The sequence below is a fragment of the Phalaenopsis equestris genome, unplaced genomic scaffold, assembly GCF_001263595.1.
Source record: "Phalaenopsis equestris unplaced genomic scaffold, ASM126359v1 Scaffold000107, whole genome shotgun sequence".
Lineage (NCBI taxonomy): Eukaryota > Viridiplantae > Streptophyta > Magnoliopsida > Asparagales > Orchidaceae > Phalaenopsis > Phalaenopsis equestris.
This window is the reverse complement of record NW_018164549.1, coordinates 508072-530909: the sequence shown is the minus strand read 5'-3', so window position 1 is coordinate 530909 and position 22838 is coordinate 508072. Positions and strand designations below refer to the sequence as shown.

General features: G+C 34.8%; 3 protein-coding genes across 4 annotated transcripts in view; 1 reads left to right on the top strand and 2 right to left on the bottom strand.

The window, feature by feature from the left end:
• Window positions 1-6404, bottom strand: part of LOC110020663 (nucleobase-ascorbate transporter 6-like) — a 31899-nt gene extending 25495 nt beyond the window's left edge. Inside the window, exons 1-7 of the mRNA XM_020718841.1 lie at window positions 6263-6404; window positions 5941-6117; window positions 5511-5611; window positions 3908-3983; window positions 3765-3824; window positions 3494-3678; window positions 2644-2740 (exon numbers count right to left, since the gene is read on the bottom strand). Coding sequence (XP_020574500.1) covers window positions 2644-2740; window positions 3494-3678; window positions 3765-3824; window positions 3908-3983; window positions 5511-5611; window positions 5941-6117; window positions 6263-6394 — 828 coding nt within the window. The 5' untranslated portion in view covers window positions 6395-6404. The remainder of the gene's footprint in view (window positions 1-2643; window positions 2741-3493; window positions 3679-3764; window positions 3825-3907; window positions 3984-5510; window positions 5612-5940; window positions 6118-6262) is intronic.
• Window positions 6405-10072: 3668 nt separating this feature from the next.
• On the top strand, window positions 10073-15265 carry LOC110020699 (SUPPRESSOR OF GAMMA RESPONSE 1-like). The gene is made up of 6 exons (XM_020718894.1): window positions 10073-10147; window positions 10813-10868; window positions 13521-13659; window positions 14250-14436; window positions 14517-14972; window positions 15261-15265. Exons 1-6 carry the CDS (start codon window positions 10073-10075, stop codon window positions 15263-15265), a joined length of 918 nt encoding a protein of 305 aa, XP_020574553.1.
• Window positions 15266-17191: 1926 nt separating this feature from the next.
• LOC110020664 (nucleobase-ascorbate transporter 6-like) overlaps window positions 17192-22838 on the bottom strand; it is a 13485-nt gene continuing 7838 nt past the window's right edge. For both annotated transcript variants that reach the window (XM_020718843.1, XM_020718842.1), the window contains 6 exons: window positions 20835-20921; window positions 20669-20727; window positions 20412-20503; window positions 20257-20334; window positions 18104-18264; window positions 17192-17566 (listed from right to left, as the gene is read on the bottom strand). In XM_020718843.1, the coding sequence (XP_020574502.1) occupies window positions 17348-17566; window positions 18104-18264; window positions 20257-20334; window positions 20412-20503; window positions 20669-20727; window positions 20835-20921 (696 nt within the window). In that variant the 3' untranslated portion in view covers window positions 17192-17347. The remainder of the gene's footprint in view (window positions 17567-18103; window positions 18265-20256; window positions 20335-20411; window positions 20504-20668; window positions 20728-20834; window positions 20922-22838) is intronic.

Genomic DNA, 22838 nt, shown 5'->3' with positions numbered 1-22838 from the left:
GATTCCGGCTGCCGACAGCTTCTTACGGGCGACCCCCAAACATTCACTTTTTCCCCTTTTAAGCGCCGACACCCGCCTTCCTGCCTTCTCAGCTTTGACCCCACTTCCCAGCCCGTTGGACGGGCTTACAGACTCAAATTTCTCCCGGTAAAAAAAAACCAATTTTTGAATATCGTGAGGCTCAAACCTGCGCCTCTTATGATTTGAAGCAAACCCTCTACCAACTGAGCTAACCTAAGTTTTTTTTTAAATATATAGATTTATATTATTCTTATTTAAATACTTATAGTAATAAAGTATTTATACACGTGAATTTTCTAGCCGTCAACCACCACAGACGACGTCAAACCGATGCGTGCTAGAAAATTTAAGGATGTAGAGTAATGAATTTTTATCTTAGCGTTGCACGAGAATTCAACACATACTCACATAAAAGAAAATAACTAGTAAAGATACCAGAAGTTGTTACATAGAAAATCCATAAATGGAGAAAACTACGGGGTCTTGTCTAGTTGTAAAAATTCACTATAGGTTAATAATCACAGACAACAATTATCCCACAAACAGGAAATGGTTACTAGATTTTTCAAGTTACAATTCGACTGACGATTTCCGATCGGTATTGGTTGATGGTGATTGGTGGTGATCGACAATGTTCAATGATGGTTGACGACGATCGATGGTGGTTGACGGCGATGGTAGTGATCGACAGAGGTCGGTGGTTGTCGATGGCTGTCAGAGGTGGTCGACGGCGGTCGGTCGACTGCGATCGACGGTGGTTAATGGCGGTCGGCGGAGATCGGCGGGGGTCGACGACGATCGGCGGTGGTCGGCGGTGGTTGAAGCTATAAGTTCTCTCTCAAACCTCAAGTCTCCTCCTCTCATGAGGGCTGGAGCTCTATTTATAGTGTCTTGGGTACAATTAATACAGGAATATGAACCACTTTGATCAGACGATCCATAAAATTTCCTTCATTCAGACGATGTTTGATGGATATGTGAGTGTCTTAACGATGTCAGAATTGAACAATCTTAGGCTCCTTGAATTTGCCTTTTTGAGACACTCGGTACAACTAGGGGTGTAAACGAACCGAACACGAACGAACAGAGCTTGTGTTCGTGTTCGATTCGTTTGAAATTTAGTTTGTTTGAAATAAGCTCGTGTTCGAAATTGTTCGTGAAGTCATTGTTCGTGTTCGTTTCTTAACGAACGAGCCGAGCATGAGTTGTTCGCGAACGACGAGCCAATTTGACATCCCTAATATTAATATATATTAATTCTATAAATTATATTATATAAATATATAATATCTATATGAATATATTACTAATATAGTATATTAATATATTATTATTATTAATTTATTATATATTATAATTTGTTAAATTTAATTTTTTAAAATATCATAAATCTTTTATATATAATTATTTTAATTTATTTTATATTTCGAACAATAACGATTCAAACACGAACTAACGATCATTGTTTTGTTTGGTTCGTTTAACTAACCGAACGAAAAAAATTTGTTCACGTTCGTCTCGTTTGTTTATCGAACAATCAAATATCAAATACGAACTCATTGACGAACCAAACACGAGCTGTTCGTGAACAACGAGCTTTTTTGACAGCCCTAGGTACAACTATAGGCTTTGCTAGATTCGACATCCGATTAACATTCTAAATATATTTGAAAAACTTTCAAGAGTGGTTTAATGACTTGATTTGTACTTAATTTGACTCGAATTGGAATAATTTTGGTAGCGTTGGGTTTTTTTTGTCGAGTCGGTCAGTTTGACAGTATGTTTGATGAAATCGGAGTTCTAGATGAATTTTTATCAATGTTTGAATATTTCTTGCTCAAAAAGCCTGTCTCGAGATCTATGTCATGCTTCAAGATTCGTGCAGAATGATAGAGAATTATTGGAGATGTATCAAATACTAATTTCTAAGATTTTCACAAGTTTCCTGAGAACCTTTATGCGTATTGAAGCTCAGCTTTTACTGTGCTATTATGCTGGTGTTAAGTTTTTTGTAGGACGACCTAAAATTTTGATCCTAGAAATAGGAGTTGTGAAACAAGTAGCAATTTATTTACTTGTCAACAAAAACGACAAGAAATAAAAACCAAAACCAACTAAATCAACACAATCAAAACCAAATAGAGTCAAGAATCACAAAAACACACACAAAAAGATATCTTGGCTTCTGATTAGGACAGGCAAAAAAGAAAGGTCACTTCGTTAAGCTACCTCATGGAATATCAACAAGAACAGATTAAAAAGCTTTCGCATTAAAATGCTGCTCCTTTTTTTGGGAATATTTACTAACACACGTACCACTTATTTCCTATAAATTTACATATCTAAAACCTAAACTTCAATTTTTACATATATGTCACCTTACAGATGCAAAAAAAGGTGTATTTTACATTTTAAAAGCTAAAATAGTGTTGGTTTTTTATCTAACACGAAATATTTGGGTGGTATTAATATAAAATGTAAAGTTTAGGCATTAGATATGTAAATACATAGGAATTGGTTGGTATGCATGTAAATGCCCTTTTTTTTAATTATGTATTAGAGAATCACAAGAAGTAAACTCATACAGAAATTGAGAAATTAAGCTGAAGTAAGATAACATGCCTCAACAAGAGATGCGAATGAAGCTGCCATCATGGCAAAAACATCCCCAGCATTAAATGTTGGAGCTCCCCATTGAAACGGATATGGAAATCTTATCCTGCATACAAATAGATGAAACATATCAATTACAAACAGGGTGGGGTAAAATGGTGGAGCCAAGGGTTGGCTGGAGAAGGCACTCACCACCTCCAAATTTTTTACTAAACTCATTGGTATCATGTGATAAAACAAAAAAATCGTCCTCATAATTACACATCAAATAATAATTTAATATTAATTTTATATTTAATTTAATATTTATAATAGTTTTAAAATTTTTAAAGAAGTTGAAGTTTTAAATTTAAAAAATCAATTACAAACCCTTGTTTTTTTTTTTTTAATTTCACTATTCTTGAAATTTTGGTTTGACCGCTTGGGTTAAATATCAATAGAGATGTAACTAAATAACTTTCCCAACATGCATAAATCTATCATTTAGCCCAAGAGCAATCTCATGTTAATGATTTTGATTAGTTTAGTTTTAAGAAATATTAATCCACATAAATTTGATCTAAAATTCTCGCACTGCGAGAGGATAAAAGTAAATAGTGAATATAGAAAATTATCAATAGAGATGTACCTAAATAACTTTCCCAACATGCATAAATCTATCATTTAGCCCTAGAGCAATTTCAAATTAATGATTTTGATTAGTTTAGTTTTAAGAAATATTAATCCACTGAAATTTGATCTAAAATTTTCGCACTACAAGAACATAAAAGTAAATAGCGAATATGAAAAAAAATATGCAATTGAGAGAAAAGTATGAGTGTGAACAGTAAAAAGTTCACCCCATGTTGCACTGCCGTACCATGGGGAGGCACCTACAAGTCCAGCACGATCTGTCCGACAACTGGATTGAGTAGATGGAGAACTATGCCTGTATGCACCGGATGCAGTAAGAATATGAGCATACGCCCAAATGACTGCAGCACTAATAAGCACCGAAAAACGATCAAGTATTATTCTTCTTTTACTAAAGGCATTTGGAGCATACTGCAAAACACTCACCGCAAAAAAATAACAAATATTAAGTATCTTATATAGAAGCTTGCACTGAAATAATTATAAAGCAGGGTTACCTGTGAAAGTGCAACAATTAGTAAAAGAGCTGGCAGTCCAATCTCTACACATCTTACCACCTATTAAAATAGAAATAAGGAAAAAAGGTATGAGAGTAATGAAACAAAAAGATTTGATTGATGATGGAAGAAAGAAAACTCACAATAGGAAACCCAAAGTTAAAAACCCCAAGCCCTGCGAAGGTCACGATGGGTACTGCAGCAAGAGGGCTAAGGAACCTATCGACAAAAAATAGAAAAGAAAAGGCTGAGTATTACAGTGACAAAATCACTTCACAACAAATGATGAAAATATAAATCAGTATCTGCATCATAACCATAGCCATTTCTACAACAAGTATGATAAATGACTAACTCTCACCAAGTACTCATCATAATTGGGTTAAGTTGTAATATCAGTTTACAACAAAAACAACAACAATAGCCTTTATCCCACTAAGTGGGGTCGGCAACATGAATCATATTTTAATTTAATTCTAATAAATTAAGTTCATTTTTTTTATTGAACTTGCCCAAATCTTTTTTAAGTCTACTTCATGCTTTCTTAACATAAGTCAAATCTAAAACTTCGACTCTATTAGACGATCGCTATTTAATATGACCAAACCATCTAAGACAACTCTCACAAATCAAGCCCAGGTCAAGCAATTAAACCACTTTTGAAGCTTCTAGTGTCTAGTAGAAAGGCCAAACGAATTCTAAATCTGATAAATTTATAATAAAATTGAGTGTCACGACGAGAGATGTCCAACAGGTCTGAGATCACTCAATTATGACATCATTAAGGCACTTAAATTTCCATTAAGCGTCTTCCGATTACAGGAATCTTTTCAGGACGTCTGATGGAGTGGTATGAATTTCTTCCTTATTTGCAGGAAAGCCTCTCCCAAACATTCTACCCTCTTCATGAAAAGGGACCTAGAGCTTGAGCTGAAAAAAAGGTTGGGCTTGGAGTTGGTGCAAGGAGTTGAATTCCAGTGTCATTCCATACCAAAGACTCAACGAATTCATCTGGTTGTTGCAATAGTCAACCACTCTCGACTGTCGCTCGCCGACCACCATTGACCACCACTGACCACCTGTGCTTGTGCCAACGAAGCACTGTGTAGAGTAAAGACCAAAGTCACGGAGTAAAGACAGTCTACGAAGCATTGCATCATCCTGAACATCATACAACGACATGCATCGAAGACACTATATTAATTCTCCAGCAACTACTCCCAGCAGCAACCGCTCTCAACTATTTGTGCAACGATTCTTTCGACATACAAACATTATATTTCGATGAACTTTGTGACTCTTTCCTACTTAGTGTATCGTTCTAAGTGGCTAGGCTTGATGGTTTTTCGTTTTTGGGGTTTTCAAGTAGAAACTCATGGTGTCTATTTGTTACTTTAATTACTTAAGCGTGTGCAGGACTTTCGTGCAATGCTAAGATGCTAATTAATCACTATTCCGCCACTAGTCTTCCAGCACGTATCAATAGGAATGAAAGTTGCATTCACTACTTATTTAAACTTAATCAGCATTTCTGCAAGTGCAATGTATAGTCTGCATTGATCTAGATTTTATACAAAGAAGCCTGATGTATTACCCACTTCCTTTAAGAAAAAAGTATTCAAAAGATTATAGGAGCTAGAAGCCTAGCAATATCACTAGAATTAGAACTTCAATCACTGTAAATTTAATGTCCCCAATAAACCAGCAATAAAACAAAACTAAGACCAAATTTGGAGAAACAAATACCTGATCGATATCCTCCATATACCACAGAACCCAGCAATTATCTGAAAGCTAGAAGCAGCTAGAAGAGCACCCTGGATAGCCCGCATTATATGCACGAACCTCTGGTTCAATTAAACCGACAAATTAAAAAAAATAAATCACAAAATATCAAAAATACAAAGCTATTTGGTTCAATATTGTTGAATGTCATGTTATTAGATGCCAATATCACTGTAGAAAACTGTGTTTAGTTTAGTGGTGCTACCAAGTTCAAACGCATTAGCAATTTTTTTTTATTGTGTAATATTAGCCAAATTTCTAACATAAGTAAGAATCAAAATGTTGATTATTTTAATTATTTAAAAAATAAAGAGCGATCAAACAGTTAACATCTTCAAATAACACAAATGGTCGAAATTAAGATGAGATTAAAGATAACGGAGATTAACACCTCGTGTGGGTCTGCAATATCGGCGAACCGCTCACTGACGATAATGGAGAAGGTTGGAAGAAGGTAAGTGAAGGAACCCCCGATCACAACAGGAAGCCGAGTCCCCAGCCATGATTGCAACAGAGTATTGATTCCAGCGACAAATAGAACCGTCTGGATTAACCTTGCCTTCTCTTCCTATAAAACATTGTTTTCATCCCAAAAGCAAGATAAATCAGAACAAAACGGTCGAATAGAAAGCAGATTCGCCAACATCTCCTCGAATGAAAATACATAGAGAGAGAGAGAGAGAGAGAGAGAGAGAGAGAGAGAGAGAGTTCACATGGCCACCACCGATAAGCTGAACGAGTAAAGTGGGAATTAGGATAGTTGTTCCAAGCATCACGACATAATGCTGGAACCCTAGAATCACCGCTTCCGCTGCGGATTCATAGAAAACATTCATCAGAAACATAGTGGAAGCAGAGAACAAATACACTCGGAAAGAACAAATAGAAAACGGACGCCAAGGAAGAGGCTTCCCCGGAAATGGTCCAAATTCCTCCCCCTTCCGCTCCACCTTCGCCTCTACCTTCGGCTCCACCTTCGCCACTACCTTCGGCTCCACCTTAGGCTCCACCCTTAGGCTCCACCTTCGGCTCCACCTTCGCCTCTACCTTCGGCTCCACCTTCGGCTCCACCGTCTCCTCTACCTTCGCCTCCATTTCGCACAGTCTCTCTCTCTCTCTCTCTCTCTCTCTCTCTCTCTCTCTAACTCTGCTTAGAGAGAGAAAGAGTGAGTTTCTTGGAAGGCAGAGCGAGGACCCAGACGGCGAGACTCACTTGTGTAAATATATGATGGTTAGAAGGAGAGAAAGAAAGAAACGCTCGCGAGCGCGCCAGTAACGGTGATCACTAAGTAGACGCGACTTTGAGACCATCGAAAGTGACCCATGTTGTAACTGACCTCTTGTGACCCGTTTGGTGTGTGTGGTTGGTGGGCTAGAAACAAATCATTATACGGGCACATAACTTCCATCATTAGCTGAGAAACAGTGACCCGTGCTGGGCTCTGCCAACTCGACGACGATTATTTTTAGTATATTTAATTAAAAATTTACTATAAAATATTTATTTTAAGAAATTATAATTATTTTGATAATTAAAAACATAAAAAGTAAATGATAAAATTATCTTTATCTTTCAATAAACAAATCCTCTTCATTTATTCCTTTGTTTTTAGCTTTTTAATGAATATATTTATTTTAAAAAAGATTTACATAACACACCCATTAATTCTTATATATTTGCATATTTAACATTTAAATTTTTGGGGATCAATTATTGTAGGGGTCTCAATTCGAGTCAGCTCAAACCTGACTCGTATTTAACCCGCCAACTCGAACATGATCCATGTAACCCATTTTAAATAAGGAATAATCATTATTTCGGTTAAAATCAAATCACTTTCAGGCCAATTTTGAGTTGATACCTAGCTGACGGGTGGATTTTAATTCAATTTGGATCAAAGGGTCATCCTGAACTCAACTCGATGGGTTAGTTCCTAGCTTATGAAAGAAGGTGTAATGTTATAATATTCATCTATGACTTATAAAGATAACTGTCTCTCATGATTACTTATCATAATTATAATCCAGACGATATATATCTTTACAATGCCAATTAAAAAAGGTTGAGGTCTTTTTTTGTAAAAAAATGGAGATATAGAAAGAAACTAATTATAAATATAATTGTAATTAGTATTCAAATTTTTATCATTAATCTATCATTAACTCTGGCCCCATCACTCCAATTTTTGAAAAAAAAAAGACCTTTTAAGAAAATAGTTTAAATTAGTATTATAATTAAAATGATAAATGGTCTGATTATTTAAGAGAAAATTAATAAAAATTTATCTGATAAAAAATATGAAATATCAATTTTTAAATATTTTTAATCATTTAAAGGAAATTTAGTCAATTTAAATCTATTTTAAATATATTTATTAATATTAATTACATCCATTAATCATTGTATTAGTTAATTATCTCATTTTGGTCAAAAATCAGTATGATTAATTAATCGCTATATTTATTACATAAATTTAATTGAGTAGATTCTTCAATCATTTCATTATGTGATATGATGCCTTTTTCTTACGGGACATTTACATGCATACCCCTCAGCTCCTATATATTTGCATATCCAATACCTAAAAAATTTAATTTGTTATATTTAATTATTTATACACGTAAAACTACGGTATCATATCAAAAATATTATTATTTTATGCAAAAAATAAGAAGACAAATTAAAGTTGAGGGGCTTGATTGTAAATACATAAAAATTAGACAGTATGTATGTAAATCTTTTATTATTTTAGATTAGTTGAGTCAATTGTTTTATGCTACTTTAAATTTTAGGAAATTTTAAATATATATCACAAAATTATAAAATAATAATAATAATAATAATGATGAAGATTTATATTCATACCACTCAATTCCTATGTATTTAAACATCTATTGCCTAAATTCAATTGTTGCATGCTACTTTTTTTAATGAAAATGTGTATCTTACATTCTAAAAGTTTAAATTATGACAAGAAAAATGGGGGTGGTATAGATGTAAAAAATAAATTTTAGGTTTTCGATATTTAAAATTTTAATTTTGCATGAATCTTGTATATTTGTTCCATTTAGTAAACTATTTAATGAATTTTTTTTTAGGAAGATGGTGATATCTTTGTGGAAGTTATTGATGTGATTATGATTTAGGGTGTGTTTGGGGTATAGGTGCGGCGGCGGTACGGTGTCGTGCCACACGTTGTGACTTCAGTTAAACACTTGTTTTTTTCAAAAAGTTGTAGGGAGCAGCTATGCTTTTGCAATCTGATCACTTGACCAAGAGTTTCTCTGGGACAACTGCAACTATTTGAAGAAACAACCATGAAACTTCTGTAAGAGAAACTATTGTTCAAAAAGTTACTGTGACTATTACAATTTTTTTTTTAAGGAAAAAGAATCAAACCCTAGCAATCATAGTGGGTAATGAAGTCTAATGGGAAAATTTAGCTTACAGTAGTAGCTTTTCGAGAAAGTAAAGATAATGCGGTTTTGCCAAACAGAAAAAACTATTGTGAAAACACATCCTAAGTGCGGTGACAACCAGAAAGCTGCCATCTAACTTTTTATTACAGCTACCATACAATTTTTTGAACAATAATTTCTCTGCAGCAGCTTCGTAGCAGTTTATTAAAACAATGAATATTTCTACATAAATTACGGTTATATTATTAGTCTCCTAAGTTGAAGCTGACGGAGGAGCCGTTTATGTCGACTATGATAAGATTGAGAAGGAGAAGGGAAAGGGAACAGACAAAGAAAAACTGCTAGGGTTGTCATCCCTAGCTTTACCGCATAACAAGAGTATATAAATATACAACAAATAAAAAAACTAAACTACCCTTAAGTAGGGTAAAATAATAAAGATACAAAACTATAATATCTAACATCCCCCCAACTCATGATGCATCAAGTGGAATCATCGAGAGTTTGCTAGTCAAAAAGGAAAAGCGTTGAGTAGAATGCGATTTTGTAAACACGTCAATAAGTTGCATGGAGAAAGAAATATAGGGTAAGGTAATGGTGTCATGTTGAAAATAATGGCGAGTGAAATGACAATCAATCTCAATATGTTTGGTGCGCTCATGGAAGACTGAGTTGCGGGAAATTTGTATAGCACTTTTGTTATCACAGTACATAGGAGTTAGGCTAGAGAAAGAGACACTCATATCAGCAAGTAACCAGCGCACTCAAACAATTTCTGCAGTGGTGGATGTGATGGCACGATACTCAGCTTCGGTAGAAGAGCGAGAGACAACTGCTTGCTTCTTACTCTTCCGAGAAATGAGATAATCTCCTAAAAAAATATAAAATTCTGTTGTAGACGTACGATTGGTGGAATCACCACCCAATCAGCATCTGAGTAGGCACGTAATTCCAAGAAAGAAGATGCAGGAAAGAGGAGACTCTTAAATTGAGTGCTTCGAAGATAACGAAGAATGCGAAGAACAACTGCTCAATGAACTGTAGTAGGAGAGGCAACAAACTGACTGATAACATGTACAATATAAGAAATATCAGGTCCAGTGATGGTAAGATATATTAAACTGCCAACAAGTGTCCGATACAAGGTGGGATCAGACAAAGGAACACCATCTGAAGAGGTATAGTGAACATTAAGCTCAAGAGGAGTAGCATTTGTCCGAGTATCAGAGAGATGAGCTTGTTCAAGGATGGTGCCAATATACTTAGATTGGGAAAGAAGATAACCTCTAGGAGAATGAGTCACTTCAATCCCTAAAATATATCGAAGAGTGCCCAAATCTTCTCAAACTGTTGAGCTTCAAACTGTTGAGCTAATTGTAATTTCAACTCTGTAATCCCATTATCATTATCCCCAGTAATAATCATGTCATCAACATATATAGAGAGTATAATACGACCATGAGAGATACTCTTGAAAAACAAAACAGTGTCATGTGAGCTAGAATGAAAACCAAGCGATGCAATCACAACTGAGAACTTTCAAACCAAGCTCGAGGAGCTTGTTTAAGACCGTAGAGAGCTTTCTTTAGTCTACAAACTTCTTCATGATTATGAGAGACACCTGGTGGAGGCACCATGTAAACTTCCTCTTGAAGATCATCATTTAATAATGCATTTTTAACATCCATTTGAGAGACACACCACTGATTAATAGATGCGACTGCGATAAGAGTACGAATAATAGTCATTTTGGCAACAGGAGTAAATGTTTCTTCATAATCCAGACCATAATGTTGAGAAAGTCCCTTAGCAACCAAACGAGTTTTATATCGCTCAACTGAAGGAGGCGAGAGGCGCGATTTCCGGCTTCCTTGGCGATTTCTTTGCTGATAGCTGGAGGTGATTTACGAATGGCTTCTTATATCATTGGGAGGTGAAAATTGGAGACAGAAGATTGTATTTCTTTGATGGAGATATTTTTTGGTGGTGCATGCGGTGCTATTTCTGGAAACAATGGCGATTTGGTAATGCTCAACTCGGAGCCCCATTATAATGGTGTAGAACCCAACTATAGTGTCGTGTTACTCAACAAGATTGTCCAGTGTATGTCGCATAAAAAACAAGTGACATACACTGGACAATCTGTGCCATAAAAATATAATACCGTACTCGTTGTATTTCGTGAAATCCGAATACATACAGACTCCACATGTAATATTCTTTTAAGAAAATATTGATCATAGGTAGCTTTCGATCATATTTTGCTTAAAATTAGCTCATGGCTTGTTGTATTCGATTTTGACCTAGTTCAGCTTGAAAACAAAGCGGACCGACTCAATCTGAGTTATTTCGATCTGTTCCTGATCGAAAAGCAAAATGAGCAGACTCGTTTCAAAAGATTGAGATTAGAATAAATAAATACAAAGAAATTATACTGAAATTCTATTACTTGTGCATTTTAAAATTTTATTTAGCGTTATTAAAACATCAAGCCGGTCTCAAGCTAATTCTTGTATCGCTCGAAATCGGCTTGTGAATAATTTGATACATGGTTTTGGCTAGTTTACTTCTATCAGATCTCGACCAAGCCAAATTTTGAAACAATTTTTTAGCGATGACAATCTTCCAGCTAAATTCTCGACCTTAGGCGATGGTTGAATCTTGAAAATAAATTAGGAGACATGCATTTACCTTTTCCCTTAGTAAGCAATTGTTATTTATTGAATGATAAATATAATATTTGTATGTGTTGCATTTTTAGATATTTTTTAAGGTTTGTCAATACTTCTTTTTGTTGCACAGATTCATGTTTATTCAATTATTTCTTGTATTTACAAGATTTATTTTATGCATGCTATCCCTGTTATAGATTCAATTTCTACAATTCATATTTATATATAGTAAGTGGTGCTCCCCATTCATATATATATATATATATAGACACACACACACACACACACCGCTTACAATATAAGGTTATGGGAAATATAAAAATCAGTGAATTCTCTTTCAACCTCATCAAAAATTCTCTCTCAACAGTTGTTGAAAGAGGATTCACTGATTTATATATATATATATATATATATATAGACACAACAAATAATTAGATTAAAAGTTTATATAAGGTTATGGGAAATATAGAAATCAGTGAATTCTCTTTCAACCTCATAAAAAATTCTCTCTCAACAGTTGTTGAAAGAGGATTCACTGATTTTTATAACAATGTGGATGAGATTTTCTACCACAATGTTCACATGCAGGATGCGATCTCTTTTTGCTTCTGGCTTTGCTCTTGTTACTGTTGGTCTAGCGTTCTTCATTTAAGCCTAGATGATTTCTGCTTTTCCTTTTTTTTTTTTTATTTTACTTGCTTACCTTTTCTTAATGCTTGATAGAAAGGCTCTTTTGATAACTACAATGTTAGCAAGCTCCTTAGAGGCACCTTAGACAAGAAGATGTGACAATAGAACATTCCCGACAATCCAAATATTGGTTTCTTGCTTCAATTCAAGAAAGTTTTGATTCTTCATAATAATAGAGAGAACAACGTTGCTGCCCATACCTGTGCAAAGAAGGCTCTTGATAGTGATTTTATTTTGTGTCATGTTCATAAGTCGGATCCTTTTTTTTATAGGAGGATATTGCCCCTTTTGTAAATGCCCAAGGATATCTTGCGTCATGTTCAGTTATACTTGATCTAATATTATTTTTGACATTTATCCTTATTTGTGCAACTTTTGATAGTCTTGTCACATCACTCCATATAAAGTTGCCATCATATTACACTAACATATCTTTTATTTTTGAACTAATAGCATTCATTTCTCTAATGAAGTCAATTTTCTCCTCATTTTTTAGTGCCTTAAAGAATTGCATAGGCAATGTTTTCGTAATGATGCATATTTGGATGGTTATATAAAGTCCCATGACCCACCCTCTCTGTCTGGTAGCTCAGTGACTAACGTCGATCTCTTTGCTCTTCTAATTCAATATTTGATTTTCAAAATGAGCTAATTTAATTTTATTATTGTTTTTTCCTTTTATTTAAACCAACTTTCAATATTCTTATGTTTTTTTGGTACTTGACATTTACAAATTTAATTTTATTATATTTTAAAATTTTATTTATTTATTCAGAATTACATGAATGACTACATTCTTTATTCTTTAATTCCAAAATAAAAATAGTATTGTACATTTATGCATCAATTTATGTTTAATTCTATCATATTTTACTAAGGCACCCTTTGGTTCATGAATTCATTGCTCTATCTCGCTACTGCTATTGATGATAACTAGTTGTTGGCAAATAATACTCAAATTGTAATGAGAATGGCCATTGAAGGATAATGTTGTAGATTTGTTGCTTATAACTTGCTATAAATTTTTTCTTCAAATTTTTCTAGAACTTCAACTTTACAATGCTCTGCAGTACTGCTTTTGTACTTGTATATGTAATTTGTTTTGTTAGCTGATTTATATCTTAACATAGCATGCAATTAATGAACATTGTCACTGATAACATGATTTCTTATTCTCTGTTGTTTATAGAGCATGGCTTGTAAACAGTCGTGGAATTGCTAAAAAGGTGAAGAATGCAACCCTCTATTCAAACTATCAAATCAGAGAACTTGGAACGGAAGCAAATCGTGAATGTCCGAATTGCAAGTATGTTATTGATAATAGTGATGTAAGCCTCCTTGATGCCCATTTATTAGTTTATGAACTTTTTACGTTCTACATATTGTCTCTTAATTGAAGTTATTTAAATTGATGTTTAGTCGCCAATTGTCTCTACCAATTGTTGGTTACTTTGAGTTCAGTTCATTATAGAAGAACATTTACTTTTTCTGCTAATTATTTAATCAACGTTCTTCATTGTATCCTCGGATTATATGTGTATTTCTCATGTTTTATCCTATCAAAATTTAAGGAAATAAACAGCCTAAACTTGAAAAATATCTTGCAAACACCTGCATGTCCATACCTTGTGTAATAGCCACCATTCCATACTTCTTCAAATAACCACACACACCTCATGTGCATTGTTTCATTTTCTATTTAATTTTTTACATGTTTTCAGGAGTCGTAAGTTTCAAGTTTATGATAGGGCCTTGGTTCCATACCAACAAAACATATCATGTGTAATGTTTAAGTTTGATCTCAACTAATTCATCAATCTAAAAGATATCATGAATGCAGCGTTCAATCGATGGAAGCAACTGAAACATGTTGACATACGTTGGCCAAAAATGATCAAGCCTATTTGTGTCTCCACAGGTTTCTTTGGATTGGCCTGGCCTTCCTGCCGGTGTAAAGTTTGACCCCACTGATGTAGAACTTCTAGAGCATCTTGCAGGAAAAGCTGGAGTGGGGAAGTCCAAGGCCCATATTTTCATAGATGAATTCATACCAACACTTGATGGGGAGCATGGAATTTGCTATACACATCCTGAGAATCTTCCTGGTAAGAAGCTCGCCAAGTTCAAGTCTTTTTTGATGCTTAGCATTTGAACGTCTGTCATCATACCTTTTCTCTTCACATAGGTGTCAAAAAAGATGGAAGTGGTGCTCATTTCTTTTACAGAACATCAAATGCATATGCAACTGGATGTAAGAAGCGCAGGAAGATACGGAGTGAATACAGTGAGTCTGAAGAACGTGTTAGGTGGCACAAAACTGGTAAAACCAAACCTGTGGTAGAGAATGGTTTTCAGAAGGGCTGGAAGAAGATAATGGTTCTATACAAAAGTTTTGGGAAGGGCTGCAAACCAGATAAGGCTAATTGGGTGATGCATCAGTACCATCTTGGGACAGATGAAGAAGAAAAAGATGGCGAGTTCGTTGTGTCAAAGGTTTTCTACCAGCAGCATACGAAGCAAGTTGATAGGGCTGATACTGAAACATTACTGAATGAATTAGTTAGTTCAAATATAAAGTGCGGTCCAAGAACACCAAAAACAGTTGCACCAGAGCCGCCTCGGGCCAAAATGAATTCTTTAAGTATATATATATAAGTAGTATTTTTTAAAAATTTAATTGGCTACAAGGCTACAAGGATTTATTATTAAATTAAAAATATTAATGAAGAAAATAGAATAAAAAATATTAAATTAGATTCAAATGATGTTTTAAGTAACAAGGGAGAGAACAATGTTAAGTTATTGTACTCAGGAGGGAAAGCCCATCAACATAGGGGCTTTGATCTATCATACTATTGTCAGTTCAGCTACTGTTGCTACTACTGCAGGTCTGGGATTTGCTTCTCTGATATTTTCTTTGTGTGAGCAGGCTAGGTTCAGATATGATAGTTGGGAGGAAGTTCTGTTGCCTTTGAAGCCCATTACGAAGGTGAATGTGAAGACTAATGTAAAAAAAAAAAAAAAAACTATCACCTGCATGGAAATTGTTCCGGCTCGGTAGACCGATCACTTTGGTTCGACCGACCACCACGGTCCGGTCGACTGATCACCTGCATGTTCGTTTGCTTTTGCGTTATATTGCATGCTTGCGTGTTTGCATGTTGCATCTGGTATGTGTTAGATTGCATGATCATTATCATTTGCTTGCGTTGCACTCTTTTGGTCACTGCCGCCTCGGCACACCCTTCTTCGGGCCGCTGCCACCACGACACGCCCATCACTTTAGGTCACTGCCTCCTCGACACACCTTTGGGCCGCTGCCACTACGACACGCCTATCACTTTTGGTCACTGTCGCCTCGACACACCTCTTCGTGTCACTGCCGTTACCCGTTACCGCACACCCATTTGTTCGAGCCGCTGCCTCCACGGTATGTCCATCTTTTCCTGAGTCACTGCCCACGGTACACTCATCCCTTCTATCACATGACTGTCTGCATTTGCATGTTTGCATTGATAGAGAGCCAGACTCGTTAGGAGAGTGGCCCCGTGTCGGTCGCGATGCCTTAACGAGCATTGCTTGTTTGGTTGATCCCGCTGAGTAATGCGAGTTAAGTCATCGGGTTTGACACGAGTATGACTGTGCTAAAATCTAATAAATCTAACTTGTATCACCACTCTTCGTGACACCTTTTTTATTCTTCGGATCTTTAGGATGTGGTCGGTATGACGATCTCGTCAAAGTCATACTATACCTAGACTTGTCCCGCACTTAGATACTAGGTTGACTACTGGAAAAGCGAATAAGACCCGACGTATCAAAGCTCGGACACCGATCCGCCGACAAACCAAAAGGGCAGACGAATTGGAAAAACGAATAACTCCAGAGTAGCTGAACATGTAAAAAAAAAGATCCAGAAACATGTATTTTTTTACATTTATACCATTCAAACCCTTCTCATCACATAAAAAATAACACTAATTAATTTTAAAACACAAATACATCTTTTCATGCAAAAACAAGATGACATAATGTAAAAATTGAAGTTTAGTGGTAGATATGTAAATACATAGGAATTGAGTAGTAATCATGTAAATATTGCTATAATTTGTAACTAATATAATATGTGACTATGTGTAGAGCCTCTAAAATAATGTATAATGTTACTTGGGGAGATTATATATATATATATATATATATATATATATATAATATAATAATATAATATAATATGTAACTAATAGAAGTTTGGTTACATATATTATCTGTATATCAAAAAATGAGTTTCTTCAAGTAACAAGAAAAACCCAAATATAAATGAATCTCCCGGGCTTAATGGAAGGAGCCCATCAACACGTACTTAATGATCTGATTCTGACCAGACCAATTGTGCTCGTTAGTCGTACTTTTGGAGATGATAACCTACGAAACTTCTCCCCCAGCCTAGAAGGACTCCATGAATATCTCCGAAGTTCGTTAGCATTCATGCTTATTCCTCCGATTCGTTAGCATTCATTTCCCGACCTCTTCCAAACTCACTTATACTAGTTGAGTTCTCCTACCAAGCTCGATGAATTGTTATTCTTTGAGGCAGAAGAAACAAAACTCAAGTTCATCATCATATATGTAACCATTTATTAGCGGCATGACGCCCACACCAAAAATCTAGTCAACAACAAGTCAACTCAAGCTCTATACTATACAACCTAGGACTGAACATTTTCTTTTATTTCTTAAACCCCTGCGTGGCCACATAAACTCTATGATATATAAAAATTATTCACATTAATTATATAATTAAGCCACTTTCACAAACAATTAGAAACATACCATAACACAGCAACAAGTCTACTATTTACAAATAACATAACAAACCTTTCCCTAATATTATAATGCCTGTAATGTTTCAGCTGAAATATTAATATTTACGACTGCTATCACCTAAACCAATAAATCAAAATGCTGCAATATAGCTTCGAACAATTTTTATATTTCATTGTTTGTTGATTTGAGATTTTAGAGAGAAGGGAAGAACTTGCTGAGGTTGTAAGGAAGGGCATAGAACTCCTCACTTCTTATATCCGTTCTGTAAGATCTGAACTTCTCCCACCAATGCCAGCCGCGATCTCTCCGTGCTTGCGCGTTATTCCGCAAGAGAGTGGTGTCCAAGAAATACGCAATGATGGCGGCGACGGTCGCCGGCGAGGAAAATATCACGTTTATCATGTCGTTAAACTGCAAGGCCACGAATGAAAGAGTTTCAGTGCTACCATAGGATATTTGCGTACATGATACATAATTTTTATGTATATACATATCTAAAACCAAAAGTTTGATGAGTAACATTTGGGACATTTTCATACATAGCACACAATTCTTCTATATTTACATGTCTCCCACCTAAACTTTCATGTTTATGCATATAAAACTCAAATCTTTAATATCACATAAAAAGCAAAGAGTATTACCAAATTTTGAAAGTGAAATACATATTTTCATGCATAAGTTTAAAGTAAAGATGAAAGTTTAGATGTGAGACGTAAATACATAAAAATGTGCGCTGTATGTGTAAGTTTCGCTTTACATTTACATTTTTAACCTATGAATGAAAATATAAATTTCACTTTAAAAAAGGTAGGTCGTAATGATATTTTTTATGTAATTTTACAGATTGAAGTGTAATGCATGTAAATGTGAAAGTTTGGATGTTAGATATGTAAATACATAAGAATTATGTGGTGTGAATGTAAACGCCCTTATATATTCACATACCGCTTTAGTTCGGGTATGCACAGGGCCATACCCGTAGGCTAATTGAAAATCCTTGAAATATTGCGATATCGATAAGCCAAGAAACATGGATAAGCCCAACACGAACAGTGTTCTCAAACTGTTAAGATTGCAAAACTGCAGGAAGCCAAGTCCAGCAGCAGCTGTAGATCATGGGAAACCATTGTATCAGTCATGGAAAGCTTGATTTAGGATCAGATTGAGAAAATTTGTGAAAGTTCGAATGGGCAAAAATGAAATTATTTTCTTGGTTAAGTGTTCGAATAAAAAAAAAGACAATATTATTTAAAATAAGATTATTTAAAAAAACACTCCATACACGAGAAAACGCGAGCTATGTATGATGGACGCGATACACCGGTGTGGTGTTTTTTTTTTTTCGCCGGTGTACCGCATCCGTCATCCGTACGTAGCTCGCATACGGACGATGAACACAATTTTTTCCAGACAAGGGATTGTTTGGGATCATTTTTGCTGTTTGTTTTTTATTTTTTTCTATTTTATTTTAAAATTATGTTTGTTTAATGTGTCCATTTAAAGTAGTTTTTTTCACAGCGTAGTTTTCCAAGTAACTGCTACACTTCTAGTCAGCTATAACTTTTTAGATGTTTTCCAATATTTTGCAATAATAATGAGTTTTTACAATTAAAACTGCTAAAGGGTAATTGCTACAAGAAAATTGATGTTCCCCTTTTTAGAAGAAAAAATCAATGGTACCCAAACAATTTCAAGAAAAATATACTTTTCTTACAAAAATCACAATTTGTTTGACTGTGTTTGATTTGGTTCGTGTTTGATTTGGTTTGACCGATCCGTTTATACAATAATGCATCTCAAATTGAATTTATAATGATCAACTCATTTTTTTTCCAATTTGATTTGATTTTCAAGTTTAAAAAATGTTGTTGGCCATATAATTCTGTAGGAGTTAAGAAGGTTTAGTGACATATTATAATAAAGCAAACCTCCAACTTCTAATCAGCAAAAAGAAAAATTTTGCATAAAAAACATAAATGTTTGCAAAAGAGATTGAATCGTACAGATGGCAAAGATTCCAATATTTTAGCTATCTTATTGGGCAAATTTTAGCTCACTCTTCAGAGTTTTTGGTTCATTGTTTTTGTTATATTTTTGGATACCATGGAGCAATACATTGGCTAATTGAACTAATTTTGACACAAACAATATTTTCGTTGGAATCTTTATTAATCCTAGTCATCAAAAACCTAAAAACAAACAAAAACTAATCAAAACAAACTTAACGATTCATTTTCGGTTCATTGACCTCAGCCCCCACATAGGATTCGATAACTTAATGTCTTCACTCTGTAAACCCAGTAGAATTAGTGCAGCTCTCTGGTATGTCATTGCACACTGTGAAGAACTCTTATAAGTCATTGCCAAGTGGAGCATTTCTAAGTTATGTATTAGCTCTTAGCGTAGATAGTCTATGAAATATCTACTTTAATCTAACCCCATGACTTGTTGGTGTAGATCCCCATTATCTATTTTGGTCAAGTCACCTTGAACACTGCTCAAATCGAATAGGTTCCTATATTCTCTTGTTGTCGATGTGTCCAGGTATGTCTTTCAAATTTTAAAACTTTCCAACTTAGGTGGGATGTAAGTCATTATGTTTTCCTGCCGGGCATAGACGTTTTCAAATCTTAATCCCTTCCTTCTTTGGTGGGATGTAAGTCCTTATATTTTTCTACCGAGCATAAACATTTTTAAATCTTAAAACTTTCCGTGTGCGAGCCTCTCGTTGCCTTCTTAGCAAGCTCTAGTTGCCAGTGTCTGCACCGATCGAGTTGCATTGATCCTCACGATCGACAGCACCAAGCCCCTGGCTGCTAGGGTTAGCCTCTAACACCATAAAAAATTAAGTGCTCTTACAAACTTGACTTGGGCTTATACAGAGTTTTATGTTTTTAAAATTAAACTCCCTCATTTATATGTAGATCCATCATTGGATGAAGTGACATAAATATATTTTTTTCTTTAATGATGTCAACAAATCAACCCTCTAACATCTACAAATAATAAAAATAATAACCAAGAAAAAGCAATTTCCGGGATAAATTCAATACAAATCCATGAAACTATTAAGACATGAAATCACAAAGTTAAAATACCTGAAAAACCATAGAGGACACAATTCATTGCAGCAGCAATTGGCAGTGGAATTGAAGCAATCAGTGACCCAAACTTTCCTGATTGATTTTTTAAAATTATAAAAATCATTGTTGTCACGTTTTACTTTATTCTTTATATCAATTTACGACATTACCTAAAATAGAGAAAAAAATCATGAAACCAGCCGATATTTCCACAACGCGTCGGCTTCCAACTTGTGTCAGAGCTAAAAGGCCTGCATTTTCACTATTTACGCTACAAAAGTAAGTTTTCACATAGTTCTAAATAGAGATCTATTAGCATAATATTTTTCACATAGTTCTAAATAGAGATCTATTAGCATAATATTTTTCACATAGTTCTAAATAGAGATCTATTAGCATAATATTTACAGATTAGAAATATAAGTACACTGATGCTGCTGAGCCATTGGCAGTTCCAAACATCCCACTTAGCAATATACCAACTCCCTGCAAAGCCACAAAATATAATTAAAGTTAATATTACATTACAATAATGTTTTTCTCTAATAATAAATCATATACATAAGAAAAATTTTGCTACCTGCCATCCGTACCTGCCATCCAACCCCTCTACTGAAAACAGAAGGTGGTACAAATGTTGCACTTGCAAACCTTGATGCAGCAAGTATGATCCCCGTTGACTGAATAAGGAAATGTAGATTAGCAGCCGTGGTGAAACCAAGGGGTGGCTGGCGGATGCACTCACTACCTCTAATTTTTTACTAAATTCTTTTGCCCCTAAACATAAATACTTAATACTAATTCAATAATAACTATATTTTTAATTTAATAAGAATATTAATAATAGTTTTAAAAATTTTTTAAGAGATGAAAATTCAAAACTTAGAAAATTCTAAACTTAAAACTCATGACCGCTTAATTTTTAGGGCCATTTACATACATACCATACTATTCTTATGTATTTACATATCTAATATCTAAACATTCATATTTACTTGCATACCACTTAAGTTTTTACCATCGCCACCTTCATTATCATTATCATTTTAAAAGTGAAATATGCCTTTTCATTCATAGATTTACGATATCAAGGTGTTATAAATGTAAATATCAATCTTTGGGTGTTAGATATATAAATACATAAGAACTGTGGGATGTATGCAAATTTTACAAAAGAGAAAAGTGTTAAAATAAACCCCCGACTGTTTATAGAAGGCCCATTTAATCCTAGAGCCTATAAAATGCCAATTTAGACCCGAGAAACTTTAATTTGAGCAGAAATAATCTTCGCGGAGGGATATTTCAGCTCTAATTTAAAAAGTCTGTGGACTAGTTGACACTTTTATAAACTCTGGGGCTATAATGACCCAATGTAAACAGTCAAAGGACTATTTGACACTTTACTCCTATATAAAACTAGCATTACATTCTCCACTCGTATGTTACAAACTGGATAATGTACACACTGTGAAAAAAAGAAAAAAAGGGAACAATCATTTACTCCCATGAAGGCACAGGTCTACAAATATAAAAGAAATCAAGACCCATTGAAGATCATGAAGTTTAATTACATAAACAAATCTTCTTGTTCATTTAGCAAGCAGTATGTTGGATATAACTAAGAGGTTCACCACCATCCGCATTATGCAAGAGAGGGAAGATGATGAATGCTAGACAGCTATTTTAGTTTTCATTGTCTTACATTCATACAGAAGACGCTAAGAATAATTAAAGGTTGTCCCGACTGCACTAATTGTCATACAGTATTCCCTGACTCAAAAACCTCAACTTAGTTAGACATATTCCTGGCACAGTAAAACGTGGCGGGAAACTGCTCCTTCACCGGAAATGGCGCATATTCCTCCACCTTCCGCTCCACCTTTGCCTCTACCTTCGGCTCCACCTTCGCCACTACCTTCGGCTCTAACTTCTTCGGCTCCACCTTCACCTCTACCTTCGGCTCTTCGGCTCTCCCATCTCCTCTACCATAGCTTAGTGAGTTTCAGTGGAAGGCAGAGAGAGGACTGAGACGGCGAGACCCGTTTGATGTGTGTGGTTGGTGGGTTAGAAACAAATCATTATATGCCGCTTTACCAATGCATAAAAGGTGTACTTTACATTTTAAAAGCTAAAATAGTGTTGTTTTTGTTGGAAAGAAGAAACTTTTAAGAAATGACAAAGGCTAAAAATACAACTTATGGAAGAAGCTTCACTCTTATTTATCACCTTTACTTGGCTTGATTCAAACTCAAAGACTCCACCCCTATTTATACTAGTGGCACCTCCTAAATTAATGGCTAGGATTGTGCCACCACAATTACAATCCAATGGTTACAAATAATTCCACACCTACCACACAATAATTCAACACCTACCACACCTACCACACCTACTACACAATAATTTCATACCTACCACATATTCTAGAATAAGCTTATAGAAATTAAGCTTTATTTAAACAACTAAAACAAGTTTATATTTCAACACCCCCTCTTAAACTTGATTTTGTGACTCCAAGCAAACTTCTCATTTTAATAAAGTCTTCACTCTTCAGTGGCTTGGTAAAAATATCTGCAACTTGGTCTTGAGACTTCACG